The 25,673-nt window shown below is 30.7% G+C and overlaps 1 protein-coding gene across 2 annotated transcripts in view; it reads left to right on the forward strand.

Annotated features, from left to right (window-relative positions):
• Nucleotides 1-25,673, forward strand: part of fwe (calcium channel flower) — a 50,067-nt gene that overhangs the window by 12,659 nt on the left and 11,735 nt on the right. The window contains exons 4-6 of one of the 2 annotated variants that reach the window (XM_075357116.1): nt 597-722; nt 9,835-9,942; nt 14,001-14,245. In XM_075357116.1, coding sequence (XP_075213231.1) covers nt 597-722; nt 9,835-9,942; nt 14,001-14,109 — 343 coding nt within the window. In that variant the 3' untranslated portion in view covers nt 14,110-14,245. Of the gene's footprint in view, nt 1-596; nt 723-9,834; nt 9,943-14,000; nt 14,246-25,673 lie in introns of those variants that run through there. The other variant, XM_075357115.1, reaches the window with a different exon arrangement.

Genomic DNA, 25,673 nt, shown 5'->3' on the forward strand with positions numbered 1-25,673 from the left:
CAATTTTTGGTAGCAGTATTTCTTAAACAAATGAATCATCTCATTGAAAAAACAAAGTGACACAGTATTGAATTGATGAGTATGCTTAATGATTACTACCTCTCTAAAGTACTGCAGAAATCAGGAAATGCCTTATGGTCCTGATTTCAAGGAAGGGAAATTCTAGTCTTTCACCTCCCTGTAGTAAAGAGAGGGCAACGATTATGCATACTCCTTATGGTAGCATGTGTAAGTGGCTAACGAAAGCAGGGACCAAGCTTCTCTCGGGATAAGGAGATTTCCTTCTACAAATGCCAACAGCCTCTATGGAGGGTGATAGATATTGATCTGAACGATATTGATCTTCCTGAATTTGTTCCTTCACCACTGTAATGATACTTTGCCTATTAAAACTTTTTCTAATACTTATTTCTCTGCTTGTGAAATAGGTTGTGTTATACCTCAAATTTTGCAATTCCCTATCACCTTTTTTAAAAAATCAGAAAAATTGTATTACAATTATTTAAAAGTCATTATAATATATATTATAAATATTTAACAAGTAATGAGTTCACAACTATCTGTTGGTAATTAATCTTAGTATATTACTTTTACAGGGTATCAGGATTTATTGTTATTGTAATTGAAGCTCCATGTTGTTGCTTCTTTATTGACTTTGTTCAAACATTAAGTGATTTCATGGAAAAACGTCCATATTGGAATAAAGCAGTCCTTTATATGGGGTAAGTTATTATTTTTGATTTCTTCTCATATTGTATAAATTACTTTTATATAATTTCATTGTTTTATATTTAGTTAGTCTTATGCTGGCTAAATGTGTGTAATATAAATTGCAGTTTCATGTTCTTTATGTTATTATGTAAATATGTTGTTAATAGATTTATTGTGATAGGTGTTGGCATTTCTTTGTTCTATTTATTTAATTAATTTTCTTATTTTATTTTTGTGTATTATCGAGTATAAGATATCTTGTGTATAAGATATATATTCTAAATGTCTTGGTTTATACAACTCGTAGAACTGAGTGGACCCGTCAGTATTTTGGCTGTGTAAATAATTTACTCATAGGCATTAGGAATAGTAAAATAATCACTTTATTTAAAAGAATTTATTGACATCCCTTTAGATATATTAATAATACTGACATTTGTGTTATAAAATTAAATGTATAGTTGATAAAACTGAAATAATGTAATTACATTCTGAACTTATTATTGTTATCTAGTATATATAATTATGTTGCCTGTTACCTATTATATAATTACACTATGTATAGTTTATATTGTCTAGTATATATATATATATATATAGCTTTTACTAAACTTTTATATACTGAGATTTACTAAACATAGTAAAAGCTCTGCTATTCTGAATTAATTTTTCAGAATTAAGATTCTGAATAGCAGAGCTACTCACAGTGTCATGTATGCTATTCATTGCTTCATGTATGTATTAAACAGCATAATTTTCTTTCAAGTTGCTTCTGAAGCATTTTCTATATCATTTTAACAATTCTCAATTTTTGGTAGCAGTATTTCTTAGACAAATGAATCATCTCATTGAAAAAACAAAGTGACACAGTATTGAATTGATGAGTATGCTTAATGATTACTACCTCTCTAAAGTACTGCAGAAATCAGGAAATGCCTTATGGTCCTGATTTCAAGGAAGGGAAATTCTAGTCTTTCACCTCCCTGTAGTAAAGAGAGGGCAACGATTATGCATACTCCTTATGGTAGCATGTGTAAGTGGCTAACGAAAGCAGGGACCAAGCTTCTCTCGGGATAAGGAGATTTCCTTCTACAAATGCCAACAGCCTCTATGGAGGGTGATAGAAGGCAGGACAACACCCTCTTGTCCTTGGAATGGAAAACCACCGTATTAAAGACCTTTATGGCATTCTTCTATGAATCATGAGACCCATGGTGAGGGGGCTGAATTACTCAGAAATACAGAATAGCTGGACAAAAGGTGCAAAGTAGTATCTGTTTGAGAGCCAGACTAAAGAATGATTCCTGAAAGAGGGTCGCAGCTCTTTTAGTAGTTGTTAAGGGCGTAGGTCAGAAAAACTTAAAATGCTCATATCAACATCACTCAGTATTCTGAATACTACGCAGCTGAAAGGAATGGAAAACTACAGCTGTATTTTCTAAGAAAATGTAGCTCTGCATTTTCATGTAGCAAAGATGGAGACCCTTCCTTGGTAAAATTTTCCAGAGGTAAACTGGTCACCCATTTAGGTCTCTAGGTGAGGACTACTAAGAAAGGATCACCAGAAAATTAAAAAAATAACATTCTACGAGTGAGAACGTGGAATGTTAGAAGTTTGAAAAATAGTTGGTAGGTTAGAAAATTTAAAGAGGGAAATGGGAAGGTTAAATGTAGATGTAGTATTACTTAGCAAGATTTGATAGGAAGAGGAAAATGACTTTTGGTCATGTGATTATAGAATAATTAACTCAGCATCAAATAAACAGCAGGCAGGAGTAGGTTTTGTAATGAACAAGAAGGTAGTGCAGAGAGTAAAGTATCTCAAAAAGCTTAGTGATAGAATCACTGTAATAAAAATAAAATAAAAAACCTAAGCCGACAATGACTGTTAATGTCTTACGCCTACAAGTGCCCATGATGATGATGATGATGAGGTAGAGTGTGCATACGAAGAAATTAATGAAACAATTAAACACATAAAATGGAATGAAAACTTAATAATAGTTGGAGATTAAAATGCAAGCATCAGAAAAGGCAGGGAAGGAAATATTGTGGGTGAATAAGGGCTGGGCAAAAGAAACATAAGAGGGGACTAACTTACTGAGTTTTGCACAAAGTATAATTTAGTATTTGCCAACACCCAGTTTAAAAATCATAATAAAAGAATATATAATTGGAAAAAGCCAGGTAATACAAGCAGAGATTTAGAAACTGCAAAGCATATCCAGGAGCAGACATTGATAGCGCCTATGATTTAGTGATAATGAAATCTAGAGTGAGAGTTAAAAAACCTGAAGAAAAGGTGTCAGATGACTCGATGGATTTAGAGAGTTTGAGGAAAAGGAGGTAAAGAAGATTTTTGAGGAGACATTGCAAGAGGACTGAGTAAAAAAGATAAAAACAGAAAATATAGAAGAGAATGGAAGAATGTTAAAAAGGAAATTCTTAAATCAGCAGAAGCAAATTTAGATAGAACAAAGAGAACTGGTAGAAAACCTTGGATAACGGAAGATATTTTGTAGCTGGTGGATTAGTGTAGAAAGTATAAGAATGCTAGTGATGAAGAAAGTAAAAGGAACTATCGACAATTAAGAAGTACTATAAACAGGAAGTACAAATTAGCGAAAGAGAGTGGATTAAAAAAAAGTGTTCAGAAGTGAAAAGAGAAATAATCATTGGTAAAATAGACTAAGCATACAGGAAAGTTAAGGAGAATCTTATGGTATGTAAGTTAAAATCGAATAATGTGTTAAACATAGATGGCACACTGATTTATAATGTAAAAGAAAAGGTTGATAGTGGTTGGTATATATTGAAGGGCTATGCAGAGGAAATGAATTAGAAACTGTTATTATAGAGGAAGAAGAGGAAATTGAAGAGGATGAAAGGGAGATACAATACCAAGATCTGAATTTAATCGAGCATTAAAGGATTTGAATAACAGAAAGGCTTCTGGGATAGATGAGATACCTGAAGAATTACTGCACAGTGTAGGTGAAGAAAGTTTGTGTAGGTTATACAAAGTAGCGTGTAATATTTACAAAAAAAGGAAAGTTGCATTGCACTTCAAAAAAAAAATGTTATTGTTATGTTACCAAAGAAAGCAGGAGCAGATAAATGTGAAGAATACTAAAAACTAGAATTCTGTACAGAAGAGGAGAATGGAGGAAGTGTTAGCAAAAAACCTGAAAAGTCTAGGAAAAGTGTTCAGGAAAAGTGTAGGGACTAGGGAAGCAAATTTATATGGACTAGGAAACATATGTAGCATTTATAGACTTAGAAAATGCATTTGATAATGTAGATTGTAATAAAATGTTCAGCATTTTAAATAAGTTAGGCTTCAAGTATAGATAGAAGAACAATTGCTAACATTTACAGGAACCAAACTGTAACAGCAATAATCAAAGAACATAAGCGGTAACAAAAAAGGGAGTTCGACAAGGATGTTCCGTATCCCCGTTACTTTTTAATCTTTACATAGAACTAGCAGTTAATTATGTTAAAAACAATTTAGGTCCGGATTAACAGTGCAAGATCAAAAGATGAAGATGCTATGATGATGTAGTAATTTAGTCAAGAGTAAAAAAATTTAGATGAAACAATGAATGGCATGTATGAAGTCCTATGCAAGAACTGTCACATAAAAATAAACAAGAACAGAACAAAAGTAATGAAATGTAGTAGAAATAATGTAGATGGACCACTGAAAATAAAAAGGAAGAGAAAAGCTTATGAAGGTAGAAGAATTTTGTTATTTGGGAAGTAGAATTACTAAAGATGGACAAAGCAGGAGTGATATAAAATGCTGAATAGCACAGGTGAAACCAGCTTTCAATCAGAAATATAATTTGCTTACATCAAAAATTAATTTAAATGTCAGGGAAATGTTTTTTGAAAGTATGTTTGGAGCGCAGCTTTATATAGAAGTGAAACTTGGACAATCAGAATACCTGAGAAGAAAAAAATTAGAAGCTTTTAAAATGTAATGCTATAGGAATTGTTAAAAATTAGATGGGTGGATAAAGTGATAAATGAAGAGGTTTTGCAGCAAATTGATGAAGAAATGAGCATTTAGAAAGATATAGCTAAAAGAAGAGACAGACTTATAGGCCACATCTTACAGCATCCTGGAATAATTGGTTTGATATTGCAGGGACAGGTAGATGGGAAAAATTGTCAGATGTAGAATGTAATGCACAAATGTACAATATCATAAAATCTCATGACAGTCATGTAACTTGTGTCAGGAAATTTTACAGTTATCCATATTTCATTTAGTCTTCTTTCAAAAATGATCATCACTTATCAGAAAAATAGATATCCTCTTTCTTTAAAAATCCGTTATTAAAACATCCACTGACCTTTCTCTATGCTTATAAATTTACATCTTAACATTGGACTAATCAGATTAATTTAAGGAAATTTTTATTAGTGCAGTTCAGTCTTAAATAAGTGAGGTTTTAAGAGGTTCTGTACAATAAGTTTCTAGGATAGAAATTTAATAAAAATACTACTAAATGATTCTGTGTATGGCTTCTTAAAATCCCGTGTTTGAATTAGAGTACATTATTATAGGAAAGTTCTGAACAAAGTAAAAATTTGAATTGCAATTTACTAATTCAATTAACTTTTTTTTTGTATTTAACCACATTTTTTTGTTTTAATGCCCGCACATTTTAAATTGAATAGTGTCTATAATTGATGGACAGTATAAAATATCCTGAGAAATAATATATTTAGTGTAAACAATATGAAGCAACATAAGGCTGGTAAAAAACATAATAGGTACATAGTTATATGTACGTTTTCCTTATTACGGCTAGAAATAAATTCGTTGAAGAATTTCCAGAACCACTGTAAGGTGGTTCTGAAGGTGACTCTGGAGGCTAAATAGAAAAAAGAAAAAGAAAGCTAGAAATAAGTACTAAAATTTTTAGTAGTTGTTTGTGGTATATCTCTTTCATGTACTTAAATAATCTTAAAGTTTTTAAAGAGGTGATCAGATCTAATTTCTTGTTTGAAATTACTTCAAAATTTTTCCTTCCTGAACAAAAGTAAATTGTCAAAGATCTATTATTTATAATGAAAGGCTACTGTTAAGTAGTTCTATTAAATGTTATGATGTTAATCATAATGCTATGTTTGAGTAAGGTAAGGTGTTAACATCAGCTCATTCTCTTTGTTATTTTAAAATAGTGTGCATTGTTAATGCATAATCCTGTGTGGACACTACTTTATTATGCTGCTGTTGTCATTTTTTTATTAATTGCCTATCCATTTTAAAAATCTTCCTACCAATTTATTTGAAATACAATTAAAAGATTTTTTTTATGGAAATAATTACTCTGTTGCTCAATTTTTAAATAATAATTAAAAACAAAACAAAGTAACAATTTTTCTGCATTCCACTCAATGTAATATAAAAATATGCTGAAAATAATTTTCAATATCTGTATCAGAATTATGAATTACTTATTTTGTAGTAATTTTTTATATTCAATGTATTATTTCATGCTCTGTATTTAAATAATTAATGTGGACTTTCAACACAATTTTTATATACCGATCAGAATAAAGATATTTGTTTATTTACTGGAAAATCAAGATAGCAGACAAAAATTGAAGTAAACAAAAGTATTCAATAATAAATCCTTTAGCATTATTAATGGATTATACCATAAAGAGATTCAAAAGTAAAACCAGTCATGAAAACTAATTATAGCCATAATTTATTATTATAAAACTGAATATATTTTCAGTATGTAGGTAACTCATGTTGCTATAAAAATTGCATCATTGATCATTATTTACTGGAAAATCAAGATAGCAGACAAAAATTGCAATAATCAATTGCAATTTTCTTATCTTTTAACATTCCTCTTATCTTTTAACATTCCAACATCTATTGCAGAAGACACCAACATACTAGGAAATGCTATTGGAGCATGAATGACCTTGAATCCTAAAGTAAACAAAAGTATTCAATAACAAATCATCATTGGTATGATGATTTGATGATTGGTTGATTTCATCATTTGTTTTGATTGATTTCATCATTGGTTTGATGATTGGATCATTGGTATACTATAGTATGCAGTTAAATTTTCTTATAAGTGATGTCTTGAATGCAAAGAAGTTGATTTAAATGTTTAAACAAGAAATATAATTCAGCCCTTGTAGTAAGAATTCACGTGTTGAGAACCACATAACTGTTATTACAAGGCTGATTCTGTCTGTGTGTAAAATAGTGTAATACTATTGCACTCTGAAAATCTAAAATTGGAGCTTTTACTATATCTATAATTTAATAAAAACAAAACCCTGCCAAGATGTTTGATTGTAAAAACACTTGCTCTTAGTAACACATTTTTTTGTAGATTTACATATTATCAGTTAATTTATTTCATTTACTCATAAATAATTGTTTAAAACATCCTACTACAATAACAATAAGTATTGATTCACAGTCTTAAATTGTATGTAAGTAATTTAAGCAATTTGTAAATATCATTATCGGGTATTGTTTATTCATTAATTTGTAATCTCATATACACTATAATAAGACATTGGAGAGCTGTTTCTATTTTTGTAATGAATATAGAGTTCTGAGAATATCAAAAAAGTACTTCTGAATAAAACTGATGAAATTTAATTGTAAGAATTATTGTTCTTAAATAAGAAAATAGTGATATAGATTATATACTAAGCTCCATAAAAATACATATTGCTTAAAAAAATTAGAGGAAAGATCCAGATGATTTATAAAGCTTTTTTTTCTATATTATTTCAATTAAATTTTCGTTAAGATTGCTGTATAGTACAAAACTTTGCAGTTAAAACTGTATTTTCTAATGTTAAAAGTATTTTGTAAAGGGTGCAGCTTGATGAAACACTTAAACTTTTTGTTACAAACTCTTACTGCTGTATCTGTTTTCAGACTGTCAAAAGATCTTGCTGGTTAAGATTATTATTATTTAGTTACAATTGTTTTAAATTATTACATTTTATATCTGAGTGATATTTAATATCTAAATCTATTCAGAATTAATTGAATTGTTACTACTTCATCAAACTCTGTATATCATTCTAACCTGATACATAACATTGCACATATACAAAACCAGGAGCCGCTGTGACAGTTACTGTTGTAATAGTATTCTGCTTTTATTAATATTAAAAAATATGAAAATAGTAAAGATTTTCATAGTGATCTTTCATAGTGTATTCAAGTAAGAACAAAATGTAAAATACTAAGAGTTTAAGAAAAACAGATATTTGTAAGAAAAAATTAATTATTTAAAAAAATACAATAAATTTAATACTGGAATGGTGGATATATTGTTTTTATTTTGGATTATAAACAGCATGAATAGTGAACTCATATCTGTTTATTTTTTAATATACTATTACATTATTTTTAAGAAGTTTAATTAATCATTAATTAATGAAACATTTTAATTTTTGTAATTAACTGAACAGTTGTACAATAAGACAGTTTTAAAAACTTAGTTACTTTTTGTAGCTCTCTTTATGACCTTCCTTGTAATTGATACTCTGCTAGTTAAAGTCACCTGGCATCAGTTGAAGTTATTGTTGGTGGTTTTTTAGTTCCTTGTACGAAGTAAAGGAAGTATGTGATCATGAAAATTTTGGTTTCCAGATTTCAACAGAAATATCCATTTTGATCATCCCTAAATCCATTTTGACTAGTTTCAGCGTGACGTCTGTATATGTTATGTATGTACGTATCTCGCTTATCTAAAAAACGATTAGCTGTAGGAAGTTGAAATTTTGGATTTAGGACTGCTGTAACATCTAGTTGTGCACCTCCCTTTTTGACTGCAATCGACAACCAAAAGTATCTAAAAAAAAGCCCAAAATCCCAAAAATTTTGATTTTGGATTTTTCCTTAACTGCAGTAATAAGCCCTCATTGAGAGCTTTTCAACAATATACCATAAATGGTACTTATTTTAATTGGTTCCAGAGTTATAGTCAAATAAAATTTTAATTAATGAAATATTTGGATCTTAAAGGGAACATCAGTTCGAATCAGACTTCATCTCCTTTCTTTTTTTTAACTTTTTTTTAATTTAAATATATTGATTTATTAATTAATAATTAACCCATGATTGTAAAAAGATTTTTACAATAAATAATTATTCAATAATAATTTTAAAAAATATACAAAAATCAGAAGTTATTAGTGAAATAAAATTGTATTTACTTTTAAAAATGTGTATATCAAATTTAATAGACATTATTATATGTGGATATGTAATAGATTTGGTGAAACATCTGATTATTTAATGTTAATTGAAAATTATAATTTAGAATCATATTATTTTTGGATTTTCTAATTTTATTTAATTATTCTGGAATTTCTGTTTAATTTTATCTACATTAAGGTTAACTACAGAGTGACTGAAAAATAGACCCACACAAGAACATACACACTGAGACATACATGCCTGATATTTGATAAATTGCAAAAAATTCTTTTCTTTTAGTTCATTACTCCTCTGTTACTGTCAGACAATAGTCTCCCTAAGTCGGAGTTGATCATCATTTCTTTTTTTGTTTTTTGTTGCCTAATCGCTCTTTGATTTGATGTAATTTTAATTTGTGTACATGTTCCCTAGTTTTAAAATTTTCTCTCCTTTATATTCAACCTTTTTATTATATCCTCTCTTAACCTTTTTATTCTTTCTTTCTTTGCAACATTTTCTTCCTGTTTATTTTTTTGGATTGCAATATTTTCTATGTTTTTTCATCTTCCTTTTTTTTGTAACTTTGTTTTTTAATTTAAATATATTGATTTATTAATAATTATTAACCTCCAATTCTAAAAATATCTTTAAAATAAATAACAATAAAAAAGAAAATATGAAAAAATTAGAAGTTATTAGTGAAATAACATTTTATGTACTTTTAAAAATGTGTATAAGTAATTTAATATGCGTACAAGGAAGTCATGTGTGGTGTCTACATCAGATTTTTTTTTAAATTGGTACACACTTATTAAGAATCTGGTCATAAACCGTATGATTTGAATTGTATCTGTTAATTTGATATATCATTGTTTGTTTTCTTCATGATCTTTTATTTTAATTTTTGTTTTCAGATTTGCAATCCCACCAATTGTGTTTTGTATAGGGCCAACCAGTTTCTTTGGAAGTGCTCTTATCTTTGCAACAGGAGTAATATATGGACTGATGGCTCTCGGAAAAAAGTAAGATTTTTTTTATAGTACATTTTTTTATATTAAATTAATGTTAACGATCATTGTATGATTAACATGCATTATCGATACATTCTTTAAAATCATGGTTAATGCTTATTATTGAATGTTTTTGTAATCATGTAAATACATAAATATCATTCCAATGATATGTATTTGATACTAACATGTATTCTAATACATGTAACTAATTTTCATGTTTCTGACAATGTTACATGAAAAATACTACTCATGTTTGCATATTGACTGATACCTTAATTAATATATATATATATTTGTACAAACATTTTTCTTTCTACTATTACTTTAGAAATGATTTTTTTATATGTGTTATTTACTATTTTTTAAATATGACACTGGATATATATATATATATATATATATAGGATTTGTGAATAAATGTAATTTGTTATACATAATACGCACCATACATGTAGATTCTGTTTTAATTTATGTTGCACCTCGCTGCTTATTAATGATTATTAACTTAAAAGTTGAATACCATCAGTTATGAGTAAATTTAACATAATCAGAAATTACTTTGCATGAATAAGTAAAAAATATTTTTTAACTTACTGGTTTTATTTGACAACTTAATTTGATTAAAAGTATTTGCTAAAGCTAAATAAAAATTGGTAATTAATTAATTGCATCATATTGTGCCACCTTACTTCAGCAGAATGAAAAACTAGAATTGTAATATAAATGTAACTGAAATAAAAAAAGTATTACTAACTGTAATATAAAAAAATTTTTACTGGCTGAAATATTATTGAATTTAAAACAGAGTTACGGAAAAATGTTTCTAACCTAAACAGTTACATGTAAATTGAATAATTCAACATTTTTAGTGTAGTTTATGTTAGTGACTACAATGGAAACAAATACATATTTTAATTATAATTTGCATTAAATATTATGTAATTTAAATTTATATAAAATCTTATATGTACATATCATTCACTCCCAATTCGTCTTCACATTCTAAGATTCATTGTAGCTATATCATCAGATTTTAAAATTATTGAACTATTACTAAGCTTATGCTGGTATTTTGTGAAAACACTTTGACATTGTTTAAATGAACTTATTTGTATATATATATATATATATATATATATATTACATTAAATTTTATTTTATTTTGTTAATACTTAAACTATCACATTTATTGATGGTTATTATTTTATTGTACGAGGACTGTAAATAAAGTAATGATACTGGTTCAGAAAGACTTTTTATTTGCAATCCAATTATACATGGATTCTATCACCTTTACAATAGTTCCCTTGGGAAGCCACGCAATACTTCAAATAGTTTTCCCATTCTTCATAGCAGTGTTGGAACTCAGAAACCAGAATATCCTTCAGATGGTCGGTTACATTTTCCTTTATGTTTTCTACCATTCCAAAATTGTGTCCTTTGAAGTGTTTTTTTAGTCGGGAACAGGAAAAAGTCGCAGGGACTCAAGTCAGGTGAATAAGGTGGTTGAGGAACTACAGAAATGTTTTTCTTCGCCAAAAACTCATTAATTGAGAGTGCACTGTGACAAGGTGCATTGTAATGATGCAGCATCCAGTTGTCTTTGATGGCTGATCTCACACGGGCAACTCTTTTCCGCAGTCTTTCAAGAATTTCTCGGTAAACATATTGATTTGCAATCTGTTCTGTAGGCAAAAACTCCTTATCGACAATGCAATTACTATCGAAGAAACAAATTAGCATGGATTTGGCTTTTTGATTCTCTCATTTCTGCTTTTATGGGACGTGGTGAGTTTGAAGTGTGCCATACCTTGCTCTAGCGTTTTGTTTCTGGATCGTACTCAAATATCCAAGATTCATCACCAGTTATAACATTTTTTTAGGAAATCAGAATAAGTTTCAATTCGCCCTAGAAAATCGTGGCACACTTCCACCTTGTTTTTCTGTTCAACAGTGAGGTTTTTTGGGTTCAACTTTGCACAAAATTTTTTCATGTCCAATTTATTTGTCAAAATTTGATGGATTGTGGAATGGTTCAAATTCAGTTGTTCTGCAGTTATTCTGACAGTTAATCGCTGGTCGTACCGTATCAAGTATCTGATTCACTCAACATTGTTGACATTTTTTGATGTTAGCAGTCTTCCAGAGCGTGGATCGTCTGCACCCGGCCATCTGAAAATGCTTTAAATCACCTAAAAACTTGGGCTCATGACAGATCTTCATCTCCATTCACCCTTTTGAATTTTTAAAATGTTTCAGTAGCATTCTCACAGAGTTTAACACAAAACTTGATTGCACAACATTGCTCATAATTAGTATCACTCATTTTTGTAACATTACAAAAACTTGTTTCATGAAAAGTTTGTTTACGTCTCACGCGGCAACAATAAACTAAAAATATTAATACCTAATATAAATCAGCTGTTTATATAACCATGTTTACTACTAGTAACTGTACAGTTTACCATTTTGGTTGCCAAAAAAAAATTAGTCTCATTACTTTATTTACAGACCTTGTATGCTTAAAAATTAGTTATCATAATTATTCTTTTATTTATATTGTATAATATTTACTGTTATCAGTCTTTATTTACTCTTTTATCAATTTATTTTTCATTTTTTGCCAAGATGCTCCCTTAAATAAGTGTGCATATGTATATAATGTGCTTTATAAGCATTTATATATAAATAAATATATATAAAATTGCATCCAAACAAATAATATTTGCTTAGAGTATGTATGATAATAATTGCCAGTTCTTATGGTAACCATAAATTTATACAGTTTTCTAGGAGGTTCCTGCTATTCTTTGTCAGTTATTACTTCGGTTAAAATAATGAAAAACTTCAGATACACTGATAAGACTCTGGAAACACTTATTTTTGAGTTGCAGCTAGTAAAAATTTTCAACTTGATTTCTGTTCCTGTGGTAAAGTGAAAGTTAAGTGAAAATTCTTGACACAAATTACGGTGCAAATTAGGTATTTGATATTATTTGTTTTTACATGAATAATTAAACACAAATTGGGGTCCTAAATAGTATCTCAGTAGTTTGGAGGATGAAAATAGTTTAAAAGCCCAAGAAGTAGTAGTTAAAATAAATTTTGTAGGTTATTTATATCATTAAAATGCTAATAAACAGATAAAGTTTTGTAAGAAGTTTGTAGTTAATCTAATTATGAGAAAATTGATGCAAGTAAACTTGACTGAAAACACATAAAAATGTTTAAAAAATTTGACTTGCAAAACAGTTAAACATAAAAACATAATTTTAAACTAAACCAAGAATTTTTTGATATTCCATAAGTTATAGAGATGAAAATTACTGGTTTAAAAGTGAATAAATTAGTTAAAAGAATTAATTCCATATGATTACAAACATTTTTTAAAACTTCTATACCACTGTATACACAACACTACTCGATGGAGACTTTCTTAGATTTTGTATAAGTTTAGCAGTGTTGCAAAATTGTCGTCAATTACTCTTGTATTAGGAAATCTTTCTTTATATTCATGATGTAATGGAAGTTCAGCTTCCATTATGAAAATTATGAACAAAGATTGTCAAAAATTAAATTACCTAATTTCTCAGCATTAAATTCTATACAGATTTTAAAAAATTGTTTGTTTATTGGCAATTTAACTAAGAAAATATACACCAAATCTAAAAAAATGTGTTTTTCAACCAAAATTTTTTAGACTCACAACAGTTGACCCAGAAACTTCTGGAAAAACAGTTTTAGGAACCATTCTTTTTCAGGTCAAAAAGCGCATTTACCGTAAGAGCAGAAATCTAGAAAAAGATTTTTATTTGCCATAATTCAAAAACAAAGTTTTGTTTTAGAACCCTATTTACATGTTTTTTCATTATTTTAATCAGAGGGGGGATATACCTGTAAAGTTTAGCAGATACCTTCCTGAAATATGTACAAAAACATCTTTCATAAACCTTTTTTTATTTTGCTTACTTTAGCAGCTAGTGTCGTATTAAAAATATTACTATTGTTAAATATGTTAATGGGGATGGTTTTTGTGGCAAGGGCTTTGAGGTTATGTTTGGGTTTAGAGGGTCACAGCAGGACATGGCAGCAATGGCTTCACCTACTGGAGCTACACCACAGGGTGATCATCATACTACATTAATGGAAGACCCTGATGTTTGGCGCCCGACTTAAACCTTGAGGCAATTACTAACATACTAACAGTTATTGCTCTATTCATTTGTGTATCTTTTACAATCTTTCTTCCATTATAATTGCATTTTTTAATTTTATAATTATTTTGTGATGTTAGAAAGTAATGTTTTTTAAACGTTAAGTGTGATTTAAAAAAAAAAATTGTTAATTTCAGTTTAATATCATTTAATGAATTGTAATGATTCAGATTTTGAGTTGTCTTTTAATCTAATCATAGTAATCTTAGTAAATGTAATCATAAGTAAACCTAACAGAAATAAATATAAGCTGTGAAGTGTAAATGAGTTACCTATTTATGTAATTTTTATTAGATTTCAAATAGGATGGTAGATTTCAATAGGTGGTAGATTTCAAAATAGTATATGCTGGAGTTAAAGAAAAAATGTGCGTGGTGCGACTGTTTTACCACATGAATTAAGACACATTACTGTGTATTTGCTTGATTTTTCTCCCAACTGTCTTGACTTTTAGTGTTAAGCATTTAACCATAGATTCACACCATCAGTGATACTATGAGGTTATCATTAAGCTAAATATAAACTGCAATAATAAGTTATTTTGAGACACTCTGAAATGGATTTTTGTAAAAGATTTTGGGACTCGTGCTGTGAAAGAAATCAAAATTGTACCATAAGTAAATATGGAATGCTGGACAAACAGGTAACCCTTGTATACGTGGCAGATACAATGTATATTACTGGAGTTAAAATATTTAAGAATTGATGACAGAAATTTAATGATATTTATGTATGGATTGTTTTCTATTTTAATCAATTACTTATCAAATTTACTTTAAAATTTATATAAATGAAAAGGGATGTAATGATTAGGATCAGACTTAATTTTTCTCTAAAGTAACAATTTTAACAAAAGTTAGATCGACCCTCCATGAGGTGCATCTAGATATATCCAGAACAAATAGGAGAAATTTGTCTAGTGAACTGAATACATGCAAATTTCACAACTCCATCTATCAGGTTAAACTCCACTATCACCTCATTAGATCACATCTAGAGTTGAAACTCAGGACCTAGTCCCCCTCAGGTGACTCCTTGACAGTCGACCATAAAAGATCTTTTAAGGAATACTCTACTGGCTGAACTAAGCAACACCAGGGTTCAGAGAAATAAGCACTCGGATATGGTGGGTGCCACTTACATGATAACATCCGATCAGAAGCATTGGAATACAACATTGCATACATAAACAACAATACAAAATCCAAAATCAAACTGAAGCAAATCACCTACATTTAAACACATTATGTAAACTCACTCATTCAGACTGGTAAACTAAAAATAATACCCGACTTAATGGACCAACACAAAATTCTCATAATGGGACTATAGAAAATAAGAACCGCCAACCAGGACGCTGTGGAATCTCAAGGATATAGGCCCTACAAAGAGAGTAATGAAACAATCTCACAGTTTGGAACAACAGGCTTTTTGGTCATTCTCAAAATAAACTCCGTAAAAGAATTCAAGTCACAATCCCCAAGGATCTCAACGCTCACCTTAAAAGCATCTTATAAAATCTACAACATAATGAACGCCCACATCCCCTCTAATAATAAAAACAAATCTCCAAAAGATTGTAAATAAACAGAAACTTTCTTGGGACCTACTCAACTAGACGATAAATAACATCCCCAAAAATTATCTTCAACAAGTAATCAGAGACTTTAACGCTCAACTAGGCAGAAAAAGAAGATACCACGACATCATTGGGAAATGGCCCGCTCAAAAAAAAAAAGAAATGAAAACTGACAGTGACTCATCAATCTCTGTGGAAACCACAACCTAATCTTGAAATCCACATATTTCAAGAAGAAAACGCAAAAACTCAAAACCTGGGAACACCCCAAATCTTCATTGTATAAATGGACAAATGCCACCACAATGAGATCTATAATGTAAAAATTCTCTGAGGAGTAGACACAGGCTCAGATCATTACATAGCCAAGATTGAAATTAAATTCACTCCCCAAAGGAAGCTACAAAACCAACTCCTTAAAACCAAAAGAAAATAGACCCTACCCAACTAATCAAGAATGAAAATTACTGAAAAAATAACAAAAAGATAAACCCAAAGAGCTAGTCAATAACTTTAAACAAATCGCAGAAGAATTGGCCCCAATAATACCCCATAAAAAGCTTCAGTGGTGAAACGGTGGGGAAGAGACATCAAGCGTGGCTATTACACCAGACCCAAAATTTGAAACATCCTTCCAAAATTTAGTAAAATAAGAAAAGAAACCACCCAAATCCTAAGGAAAATAAAAAAGACACACTGGAATCATTAGAAGAAGAATTCAACAAAATGCAGTCGAGAGACTACCACAAAACCTTCAAATAACAACTCCAAAAATACAAACCCCCAACGCTATTAATGAAGGATGAAACCATTATGTGGTCCACAACAATAATGACAATGTAGAAATCCTAGCTAAATATTTCAACAAACTTCTAAATTGCAAAGAACTGAGAGAACTCCTAAACTTTCACACCAGCACCCCAATAACGAAACAACCCTCCTACAAGATCAGACCTTTGTAGAGATATGGAAACGTGCAGAAAAACTAGCAAAAAGCCCCTTCATCAACAGCTTGCCAATATCTGGTTCAAAGAAGAACTAACAGAACACTGGACAACAGCCCTCATCTACCTGCTACACAAAAAAGCAGACAAAACTGATGTTGTTGAAGGGTCGGTCGGTTGGCCAGTTCACACTGAGTACAGGTTTCAATGGCTGACCTTCCCATTAGGTATGTTTCTGCTCAGAAATACTTGGATGTAATCCTTGATGAGAATCTTTGATTCAAGAAACACCTTCAATGTGTTGTCAAAAAGGTTGTTGCTGCCTTTTTTGGAATTTGCAGCGTTATCCATCTCAGTTGGGGGTTGAATTTCTGTGCCATGTGTATCCTCTACAAGGGTGTATGTGAGGCTATTGTGTTATACACTGCACCTGCCTGGGCTCATCACATGATCTTTAGATGCTACAGAATATTCTTTTGAGAGCCCAGCATCTCCTTCTGTTGGCGATCACAGGACTGCATCATGGGAGGCAGTCTGTGTTATTGCTGGCATTAGGTCAATAGATATTCTTGCCATAGAACGTAATGAACATTATATTTCTAAACAGGATGGTGTTCTTACTTTGGAACATGTATGGGAAATTAAAGACCAGGATTTTTCATCTTGGCAAGCCAAGTGGGATGACTACCCTGTTGGTCATTACACGCATGGCATATTTCCAATTGTCTGATTTCCATGTGGTTAGGTGGATTTCCCCCAATTTGTATATTATGCAATTCCTTTCCGGCATGGTGCTTTTCAGGAGAGATTAGCTGGGTTTTGTTTAGTAGATTCAGGTCTATGCCCGGATTGTGGAGTTGATGACATGGTGGACCATATCCTCATGTCTGTCCACAGTATGAGACTGAACATACCAGAGTAGTTAGAGAACTTGAGAGAGTGAACTCCTTTCTGGATATCCAAGTTAATTGGAAAGTCCATGGGGAATGGTCGATGCATTAATAATGGTCTTGCATTACATACAGGCTGAAGGTGTTAGAACACCTTCTTATGCCTTCTGTTAGCACACACACACCTGCACGCAGAGAGAGAGAGAGAGAAAGTGTGAGAGAGAGACATTGACAATTGACTTATTTACTGTACATATACATTATCACATTAAACAGAGTAGGATCCTTGGTGACTAGGGTTTTGGCCAAGACATTTAATTAGCCAGAGGTAAAGCCCCTCAGGGCTCAAAATGGATGGAGTGGCGTGGTGACCGGAATTGCCACATGGTGGGTGTCTTCCCCTATGGGGTTGGGATGACCCTACTACTGGGGAGTAAAACCTCAACAACTACAGAGAAGTCTCACTTCTAGAAACAACATGTAAAATTCTTTCTAGGATCATCCTCAACAGGATCACTTTACAATTCGAGGAAGAATTAGAAGAATACCAGGGAGGTTTCAGACCCTGGAGGACCTGTATAGACCAGATCATAAGTTTCAAGCTAAGAATAGATTACAACAGAAAAAGAAGCAGAGGTGTGGTGATAACATTTGTAGACTTCAAGAAAGCATACAATTGCATCCACAGAGAATCCCTATTAAAAATTCTAAGACACTTCAGACTACATCCCAAATCAATAAACATGATAAAACTAACTCTCATAAACACTAAGTCAAAAGTGAAATTCAAGGTAAACTCGGAACCATTTGAGGTTAAAACAGGACTCTGTAAAGTCACTGGACTCTCACCACTACTGTTCAGCTGTGCTTTGGAATTGGTAATGAGGGAATGGCTCAAAAAATGCCCCGAGAAATGAAAAGAATCTGAAGGAAATTGGCCTTATACCAGAAGACACCACAAACAAGATAAACAAAAATATCAAGGACAAAAACACTCGCTTCATACTCGAAACATATGCATTCTCAACATCAGAAAGGGCATAGGGATTGTAGTGTATGAGAAAGTACGGAGAGAACTCCAAGACCTAAACTGTCCCTTTGAAGAGACTTTGATAATGGACTGACTAAAGTGATCCTATGCGGCAAAAAAAAAGAAAAAAGTGTAATGACTACTTTTTTAGAGAGAGCTGAAGAATTTACTTATACAATTAACTGATCTCTGTGATAATAAATACTGTAAATTAAACTATTAAATGTAATTACACTTTATTATTGCACTAACATGCATATTTTTCATTATCACATGAATACACTGTTCTTAACAAGTAAGTTGATTTTTTCTTCAAAAAATTATTATTATAAAAATAAATTTTACATTTTGTTTATCTACAAAATTGGCTCATGTCATGGCATTGTAGCCTATCTGAACAGATAGAAGAGAAAGTATGACAAGATATGACGACATATTGAAGCTTTCTGGTGATTATCCGGAATTCTTTATTAATCACTCCAGATAACATCTTCAGTGATATAAGTGAACTGACTGGAATGTAATTTTTTCTGCCCTTCATTTTTGTTGTCAACAGAAACACTTTTATCCTTTGTTAACAAATAGTAAAGAGTGATTCCACATTTACCAGATTAATAGATTTTTCAAAACATTTCTTACTGATAATGATTAGAAATCAAACTGGTCAAATGACTTAAGACAAAAAAAAAATGATTAAATATAAATATAATGGTTTACTTCATTGAGAATACACTATGACTGTAGTGTATTCCTTGTAGAGCATATGCAAACCTAGAAATTTAGTGCAATAGCAAGAAATACTGCTTTGTTCATTAATTTAATATATGTTATACCACAAATTTTCCCATTTAATAGCTGAAACAATTCTTCATAACACTTTTGCTGATTAAATACCATTTTTTATTTTAAATGTATTTTAATTGATATAGTCAAGAACTGTCTTTCGGTATAGGTTTACCCATATATTTGCAGTCTTGTAATAACAGTAGTGGTGCTTTAAAGTACCATTACTTTAAATAATTAAAATAATTGAAAATGTAAAGCGTTTTTATTTTATTTTTAACTTGAAGAAATTTTATATTTAGTTTTGTTTTATTCTGTTAGATTCATTTACATAATGCTCTGAGATACAAAGAACAAAGGTAAAATTTTAGTTGTGAATTATATTGTTTATTGATCATCACGTCAATACTCTTATGTATATCGGGTGCCCCATAAATTTCCATACATAGAAAAATAAATAAACATGTTTTTATTAAAACCATTTTTATTTGTATTTATTTTTACTTTGTATTAACTTACATTATTTTAAAAACCATTTTGATATTGTCCTCCACCAGTGAAGAACACATATAAGCTCAGCTGGAGTAATGCTTTTAATGGTGATATTTTTAATCTTTTCCTGATGACACCATGGTCTTCACCATGGGAACACCAGATGCCCCCAAAGATAAAAATCAAGTGGGGTGAGATGTGGGGACTGCTCTACACTTCCATGTTGACCTATTCGAGCATATGGAAATTACTGATCTGACTATTGACGTATGTGAATACCAAAATGAGATGTAGCTCCATTTTGTCAAAAATAACCTGGTAAGTTACCATCCTTAGCGGTGGTAGGAAAATCTCTTCTTAAACATGTTAAGACTTGCAGCATTAAGATTTCCATAGATGCAAAATGATCCATAATTCTGTCACCTTATATCCCGGCCCACATCAACAGTTCACTGGCACCTGAATTCTCATCCAGTGAGGGTCACCATTACTCCAGTAATGTAAGTTTAGCGATTAACATATAATATTGCTTCACCAGTAAACAAGATTTTGGTTGAAATGTTTGCATCCTCGTTCAATTGCGATTGTGACTGCTACCTGAACCAGCCGTCAGTACAATTCCAATTCATTGCTCTTTATTCAGATATATTTTTAGGATATTTGAGATATAAAAAATAAATTATAAATTAAAAATGGTTTTCATAAAATAAATATTTATTTTTCTTATGTATGGAAACTTATTGGACACATGTATAAACGATCTGTCATTTTTTATCGGGAAAGTAGAAAAAAGTAACAGTAAAAGTAACATTTAATTAATTTAGGAAAATAACTGTAGCAGGAACATAATTTGCTGCATCATAATGGAAGAAAGTTGTTTATGCATGATTTAATCTTTTGCTTTTTTTATATTTACATAAAAGTATTTTATACATTTCCTAAATGTGAAAAAGTAGGTAGCTAGTTAGTTTTTCTTAGGAATTCAAAAACATTCATTGTATATTTGCATGGAGTAATTGTTTAATCATTTAATCACTGTTTTACTACTACTTCACTTTATTATCTTTTCAGTTATGATGTTTTTTTAATAGTATGGAATTTTATTGGCAATTAATATTAATTATGCATGTTTTTTTTTTTTTTTATATAAATAAGTTAAGTTTTATTTTTCTTCCAATTTTATTTATGTCTCATTCATTTTCAAAACCAACAAAAGTGATGTGGCAGTTCCTACAAATTAACTACACAACGTGTTTATTATAATATACACATAATTCACACTGCATTTCCAAATGTAAAGTGTATGAGTAATAATAGAATAATAGTATTACTGCAGTTTTATGTAGAATAAAAGTTGTGATTATGTGTATTATTTTTGATGAGTCACTTTATAGGATGACAGTATGCAGACTTTGCTTGTCCACTCAATTATGCTAGTTTCTACACTACACAATGATGCTTGTGTTTAAAATATTATATCTTTTTTAAAACTAAACAAAAAATTAGTGGAATCTGATATATATATTTTAAATTCTATTACAATATTCTGTACTGGGTGGTAACCTAGTACAGAATATTGAGATAAGACATCTTACCTTAATTCTATCATAAAAGTACTTTCGTGGGTTCTGCATCCTCAGACATGATTGAAAATATTAAAAATTAACTCAATTTTCTTATCTCAATTTTCTGTACTAGGTTGGTTTATATTAATAGTTTAAAATATAATTTAACTGTGCAGAGTCATAATATGAATCTTAAAAAAATTAATTTCAGTAAAATTATCTATATCTATATTTATAAAATTTTTAGTTTTAGTTAATATTGGATTAAAAATTGAAAGTTACATTTTTTATACCAATTTTTGGAAATGTTAGTTTATAATTTTAATCATCTACCAAAGTAGAACTAGGCCTGTCTAATGACAAAACGGGCTGATACGGGTATACTGATTTTAATCATTTGCTATCTATGTATTCAATTTGAACTGAAATGACCATCAAATTTTAATATAAATACAGTTCATTAATGATCAACATATACTTGTGAAAAATATAACATATATTCCAAATATATAATGATTTTCAAATTGGCTTCACGTGTAATTTTTTTATAGATTTTTAAAATATTCAGATTTCATTAGCAATCTTCAAATTATCATTGTAACTCTTCTTGATGTCCAACCATTGCAAACTTTTATTAATTTTCAGTAACCCTTCAGAATTAAATCATAGTTAACAGTATTCCTAATATCTTAACCCTTGACATAGTGACATAAGTTATGCCGACTTAAAACTCATTATCTTCGACATTCAATCACCTTATCTAGAATTATTCTTTGAGATCTCTATATACTCAAATTATTGGTTGTACTTTATCAAGTTTAAGAGTTGTTCAACATATGTAAAATTTTAGAGTTAAATTGGTATGTCTGTAGCATCTATTTTATTAGCAGCAGTAAATTTTGTTGGATTCTGTTTACACTGTGCTAATATATCGGTGAATTGCTACTGTATTATGAACAGTGAACAATTGATACATTCATGAAACTAAATTCCATAAATCTTCCTCAAGTTTTTCCTGGTGATTTCTAAATTTCTTTGATCTGCCATTAATTAAGTGACTAATGCTTAAGTGACCTGCTCTTTGTCACGTGTGTACTGATTTATCTAATTATTCACTTTAATCTAGAACTCAAATTCCAATGGTTTTTGGAATTCTTTTAAAATAAATGTTTAACTTATTTTATTTTACATATCTTTCCTCATGTATGTCACTATAAACAGACTACTATTTTCACTATTTTTACTATTTAAGTAAAGGTTTATTTACTTATATCATTCACGTAACCCATACACGTTTTTTGTTGTTTGATAAGTTATAAAAATTGAAATGAAAAATCATCACAGAAATTCACATATATATTATATATATATATATATATATTTTTTTTTTTTTTTCACATGTGTTCCAGTTCAAACAGGATATTTAGAGATTAACAATTTAAAATGTTTATATAATTATAATTTATTAATTTTAAGAACATAAATAAATCAATAATAATAATAATAATAATGACGACAGTAATAGTAATAATAATAATAAATAATGATTACATACAAAATATAATTTCAAGTAAGGGCAAGATTCATTTACAGGTAGTTAAACATAAAAACCAGAATTCAGTCCCATTGACAAAAGACATTAAAATTACCACTAATCTTAACATTTTTAACAACTGGTAATGTGGTAATATGAGGTAAGATTAGACTAAAGTTGTTTCACTGCAAATTGCTGTTCACAAATAAAACTACCCTGTAGTTTATGAATGAATTTAATACTTTACTCCTTTCACTAATTATCTATTGCAACTAGCCAAACAACTTCCTGCATTCCCCCACTGCCCCCACCAGAATTACGTTTACAGATAACACTGTCTTACAGTCGTGTCGAATGCATGCTAATACTTGCTTCATACACTACTCACTGAATACATCTCACAGAATACTTTCGCTTAAACTCTTAGCATTACGCTAAGAATAATAATGATTATTACAATCATTTCAACAAAACTGCACTCAACTCATCTTTGCTGGAGTATTTATACTCTTATCCTCTTTACCTGCAGAACCCTGACCCAAGTAGAAGTGTGATGATGATCTTCAGAGACATTTTTCCATACATTCCTACCCTGATCCAGTAATTCTCATGGAACAAAATCTGTTTGTAGGTGTGTTGTTGGGTATTATTACAAAGAACGATTGTTAAATGGACCTGATAGCTTTAGAAAAAGAATTCCTTTCAGTCCTCTTCGGGATTCCAACCATTATTATATTTTCTACTTCTTTCTTCTTAATTGGCAGGAATCCATTACTCAGGTCCGTTATAGCGATCTTGTTACAATATATTACAAATTTGTACTCAACAATTTAAAAAAACCCAAATAATGTATTTTTGAATCGATGTGAATGGAAAAAAATGATCATCTTATTTGAAAAATAATCTATGTAAATTGATTATTTCAAAAGTCGACATTAACTCTGGAACCAATTTATCTAGAAATACCAAAATTGAATTATCCACATTCTGAATAGTACAGAATGTACATGCAAAATTTCAAAAAAGTTTCAGATTAGTTTGCAAACAAAGTTGCCCCATGAAGGCTACACTTGATTTCATCTTACTCTTTCTTTTTTTTCTCCTCTTCCTCGAATCGGATTCTACACAATCCAAGGGAGTGTCCTTTTACTCTAACAAGCCGGCTGGATGTTAACTATTAATGCCTGCCTCTAACTCCCAAAGTAGGATTACCAGGTCCTACTATGTCGTTCCTGTTCCCCCACCCTAGGAGCTGGGACTTGGTCTTTATAACTTCTTTGCCTCAAACGAGAACATCCAAAAGAGCATTCTCTCCAGGACTACGGTCTTTTCTACAAGAGGACAAGGGAGTTCTCATGGCTCATCACTGCTACCCATCTGTTCATGCACAAACAAATAGCAGCTCAGCAGGGAGCTGTCCCTCATCCCCTCATTGCTCCAGCAGCCCTATTCTTCTGTTGAAGGACCTGTGTGATAAAATCTGATATAGTACGGAATTGTACCTCATTCGCCAACATACATACGGCTCACATTGCAAGCGCTTCCTGTCCCAGGTCTGACAGGCAAACACGACATGCTCCAGAGTGTCGAGCTCCCTGCAGGATAAACAAAAGGGGTCATCAGCCTGCTGTTGTGCATTTAAATGTACCCGGAACACACCGTGGCCAGACAGGAACTGGGTCAACCAATAGGAGACCTCACCAAACCTATGGCTGACCTTTGGCTTCACCTGCGGAATCAGGCGGTAAGTCCACCACCTTGTGAAGGAACGATCCCAACGAGCCTGCCAAGCTTGGAACGTCCGATCTTGCATCTTTGTCTTACCAGCCCCTTGGAGAAGCCCAATCAGCATGGTGGCAAGCTGCTGAAATGGGAGGACCCCTGCAATAAGCAGCACTGCCTCAGTGGAGACAGAAGAGTACACAGATACTATGTGGAGAGCTATCTTCTTCTGCATGCCCTCAAGCATGTGTCTATTCCTATCGCTCCTGAGTGCCGGCAACCAGATCTCAACACCATATAATAGTACTGAGTTGATCACATTACTATAAAGTGTCCGCGTGGAGGCCCATGGGCTGGCCAAATTTCCTAACAACCTACTCAAGGCAGTCACCATCGCCCCTGCCTTCTCTCCACCCTGTTATATTGAGATAAAAAAACTAATTTTATGGGTTTATTAATCTATCATTTTTTCTAGTTATCATTTAAGTTTTTTCTAAATATTATGATTTGTTTTTTAAATTTAAAAGTATTTTATACAAAATTGATTTTTGATTTACAGTATAGAGAAATTGATGTTACTTGATCTAATAAAACTGATTATTTAAAACAAAAAACAAAAACCATTATATTTATAAAGCTGTTTTATTTGTATTTATGTAATTAAATGTAATTATGATTTCCTGAAAACTTTTGGTTTAGATATTATGCTGTACTTATTACAGCTATGAGATAGATATCTTAGTTCACCTTAGTTCTTTAAGTATAATTTTTTTCATTAGTGAATAAGCTTGTTACCATAAATTATATCAGTTTATGAAGGCTAAACATTTGGTCAACTTAGAATTGTATTTAATTAGCTCTTTGATCATCATTTCATCAAATTAAGGAATTTTGACTTCTTGAAGTTTTTTCACTGGTGTTTATTAGTCACATAATGCAGCATATTAAATTATGATTATGCTCTATTATCTCTGAAGTTTGGAATAT

The sequence above is a fragment of the Lycorma delicatula genome, chromosome 2 (genome assembly GCF_047948215.1).
Source record: "Lycorma delicatula isolate Av1 chromosome 2, ASM4794821v1, whole genome shotgun sequence".
Classification (NCBI taxonomy): Eukaryota; Metazoa; Arthropoda; class Insecta; order Hemiptera; family Fulgoridae; genus Lycorma; species Lycorma delicatula.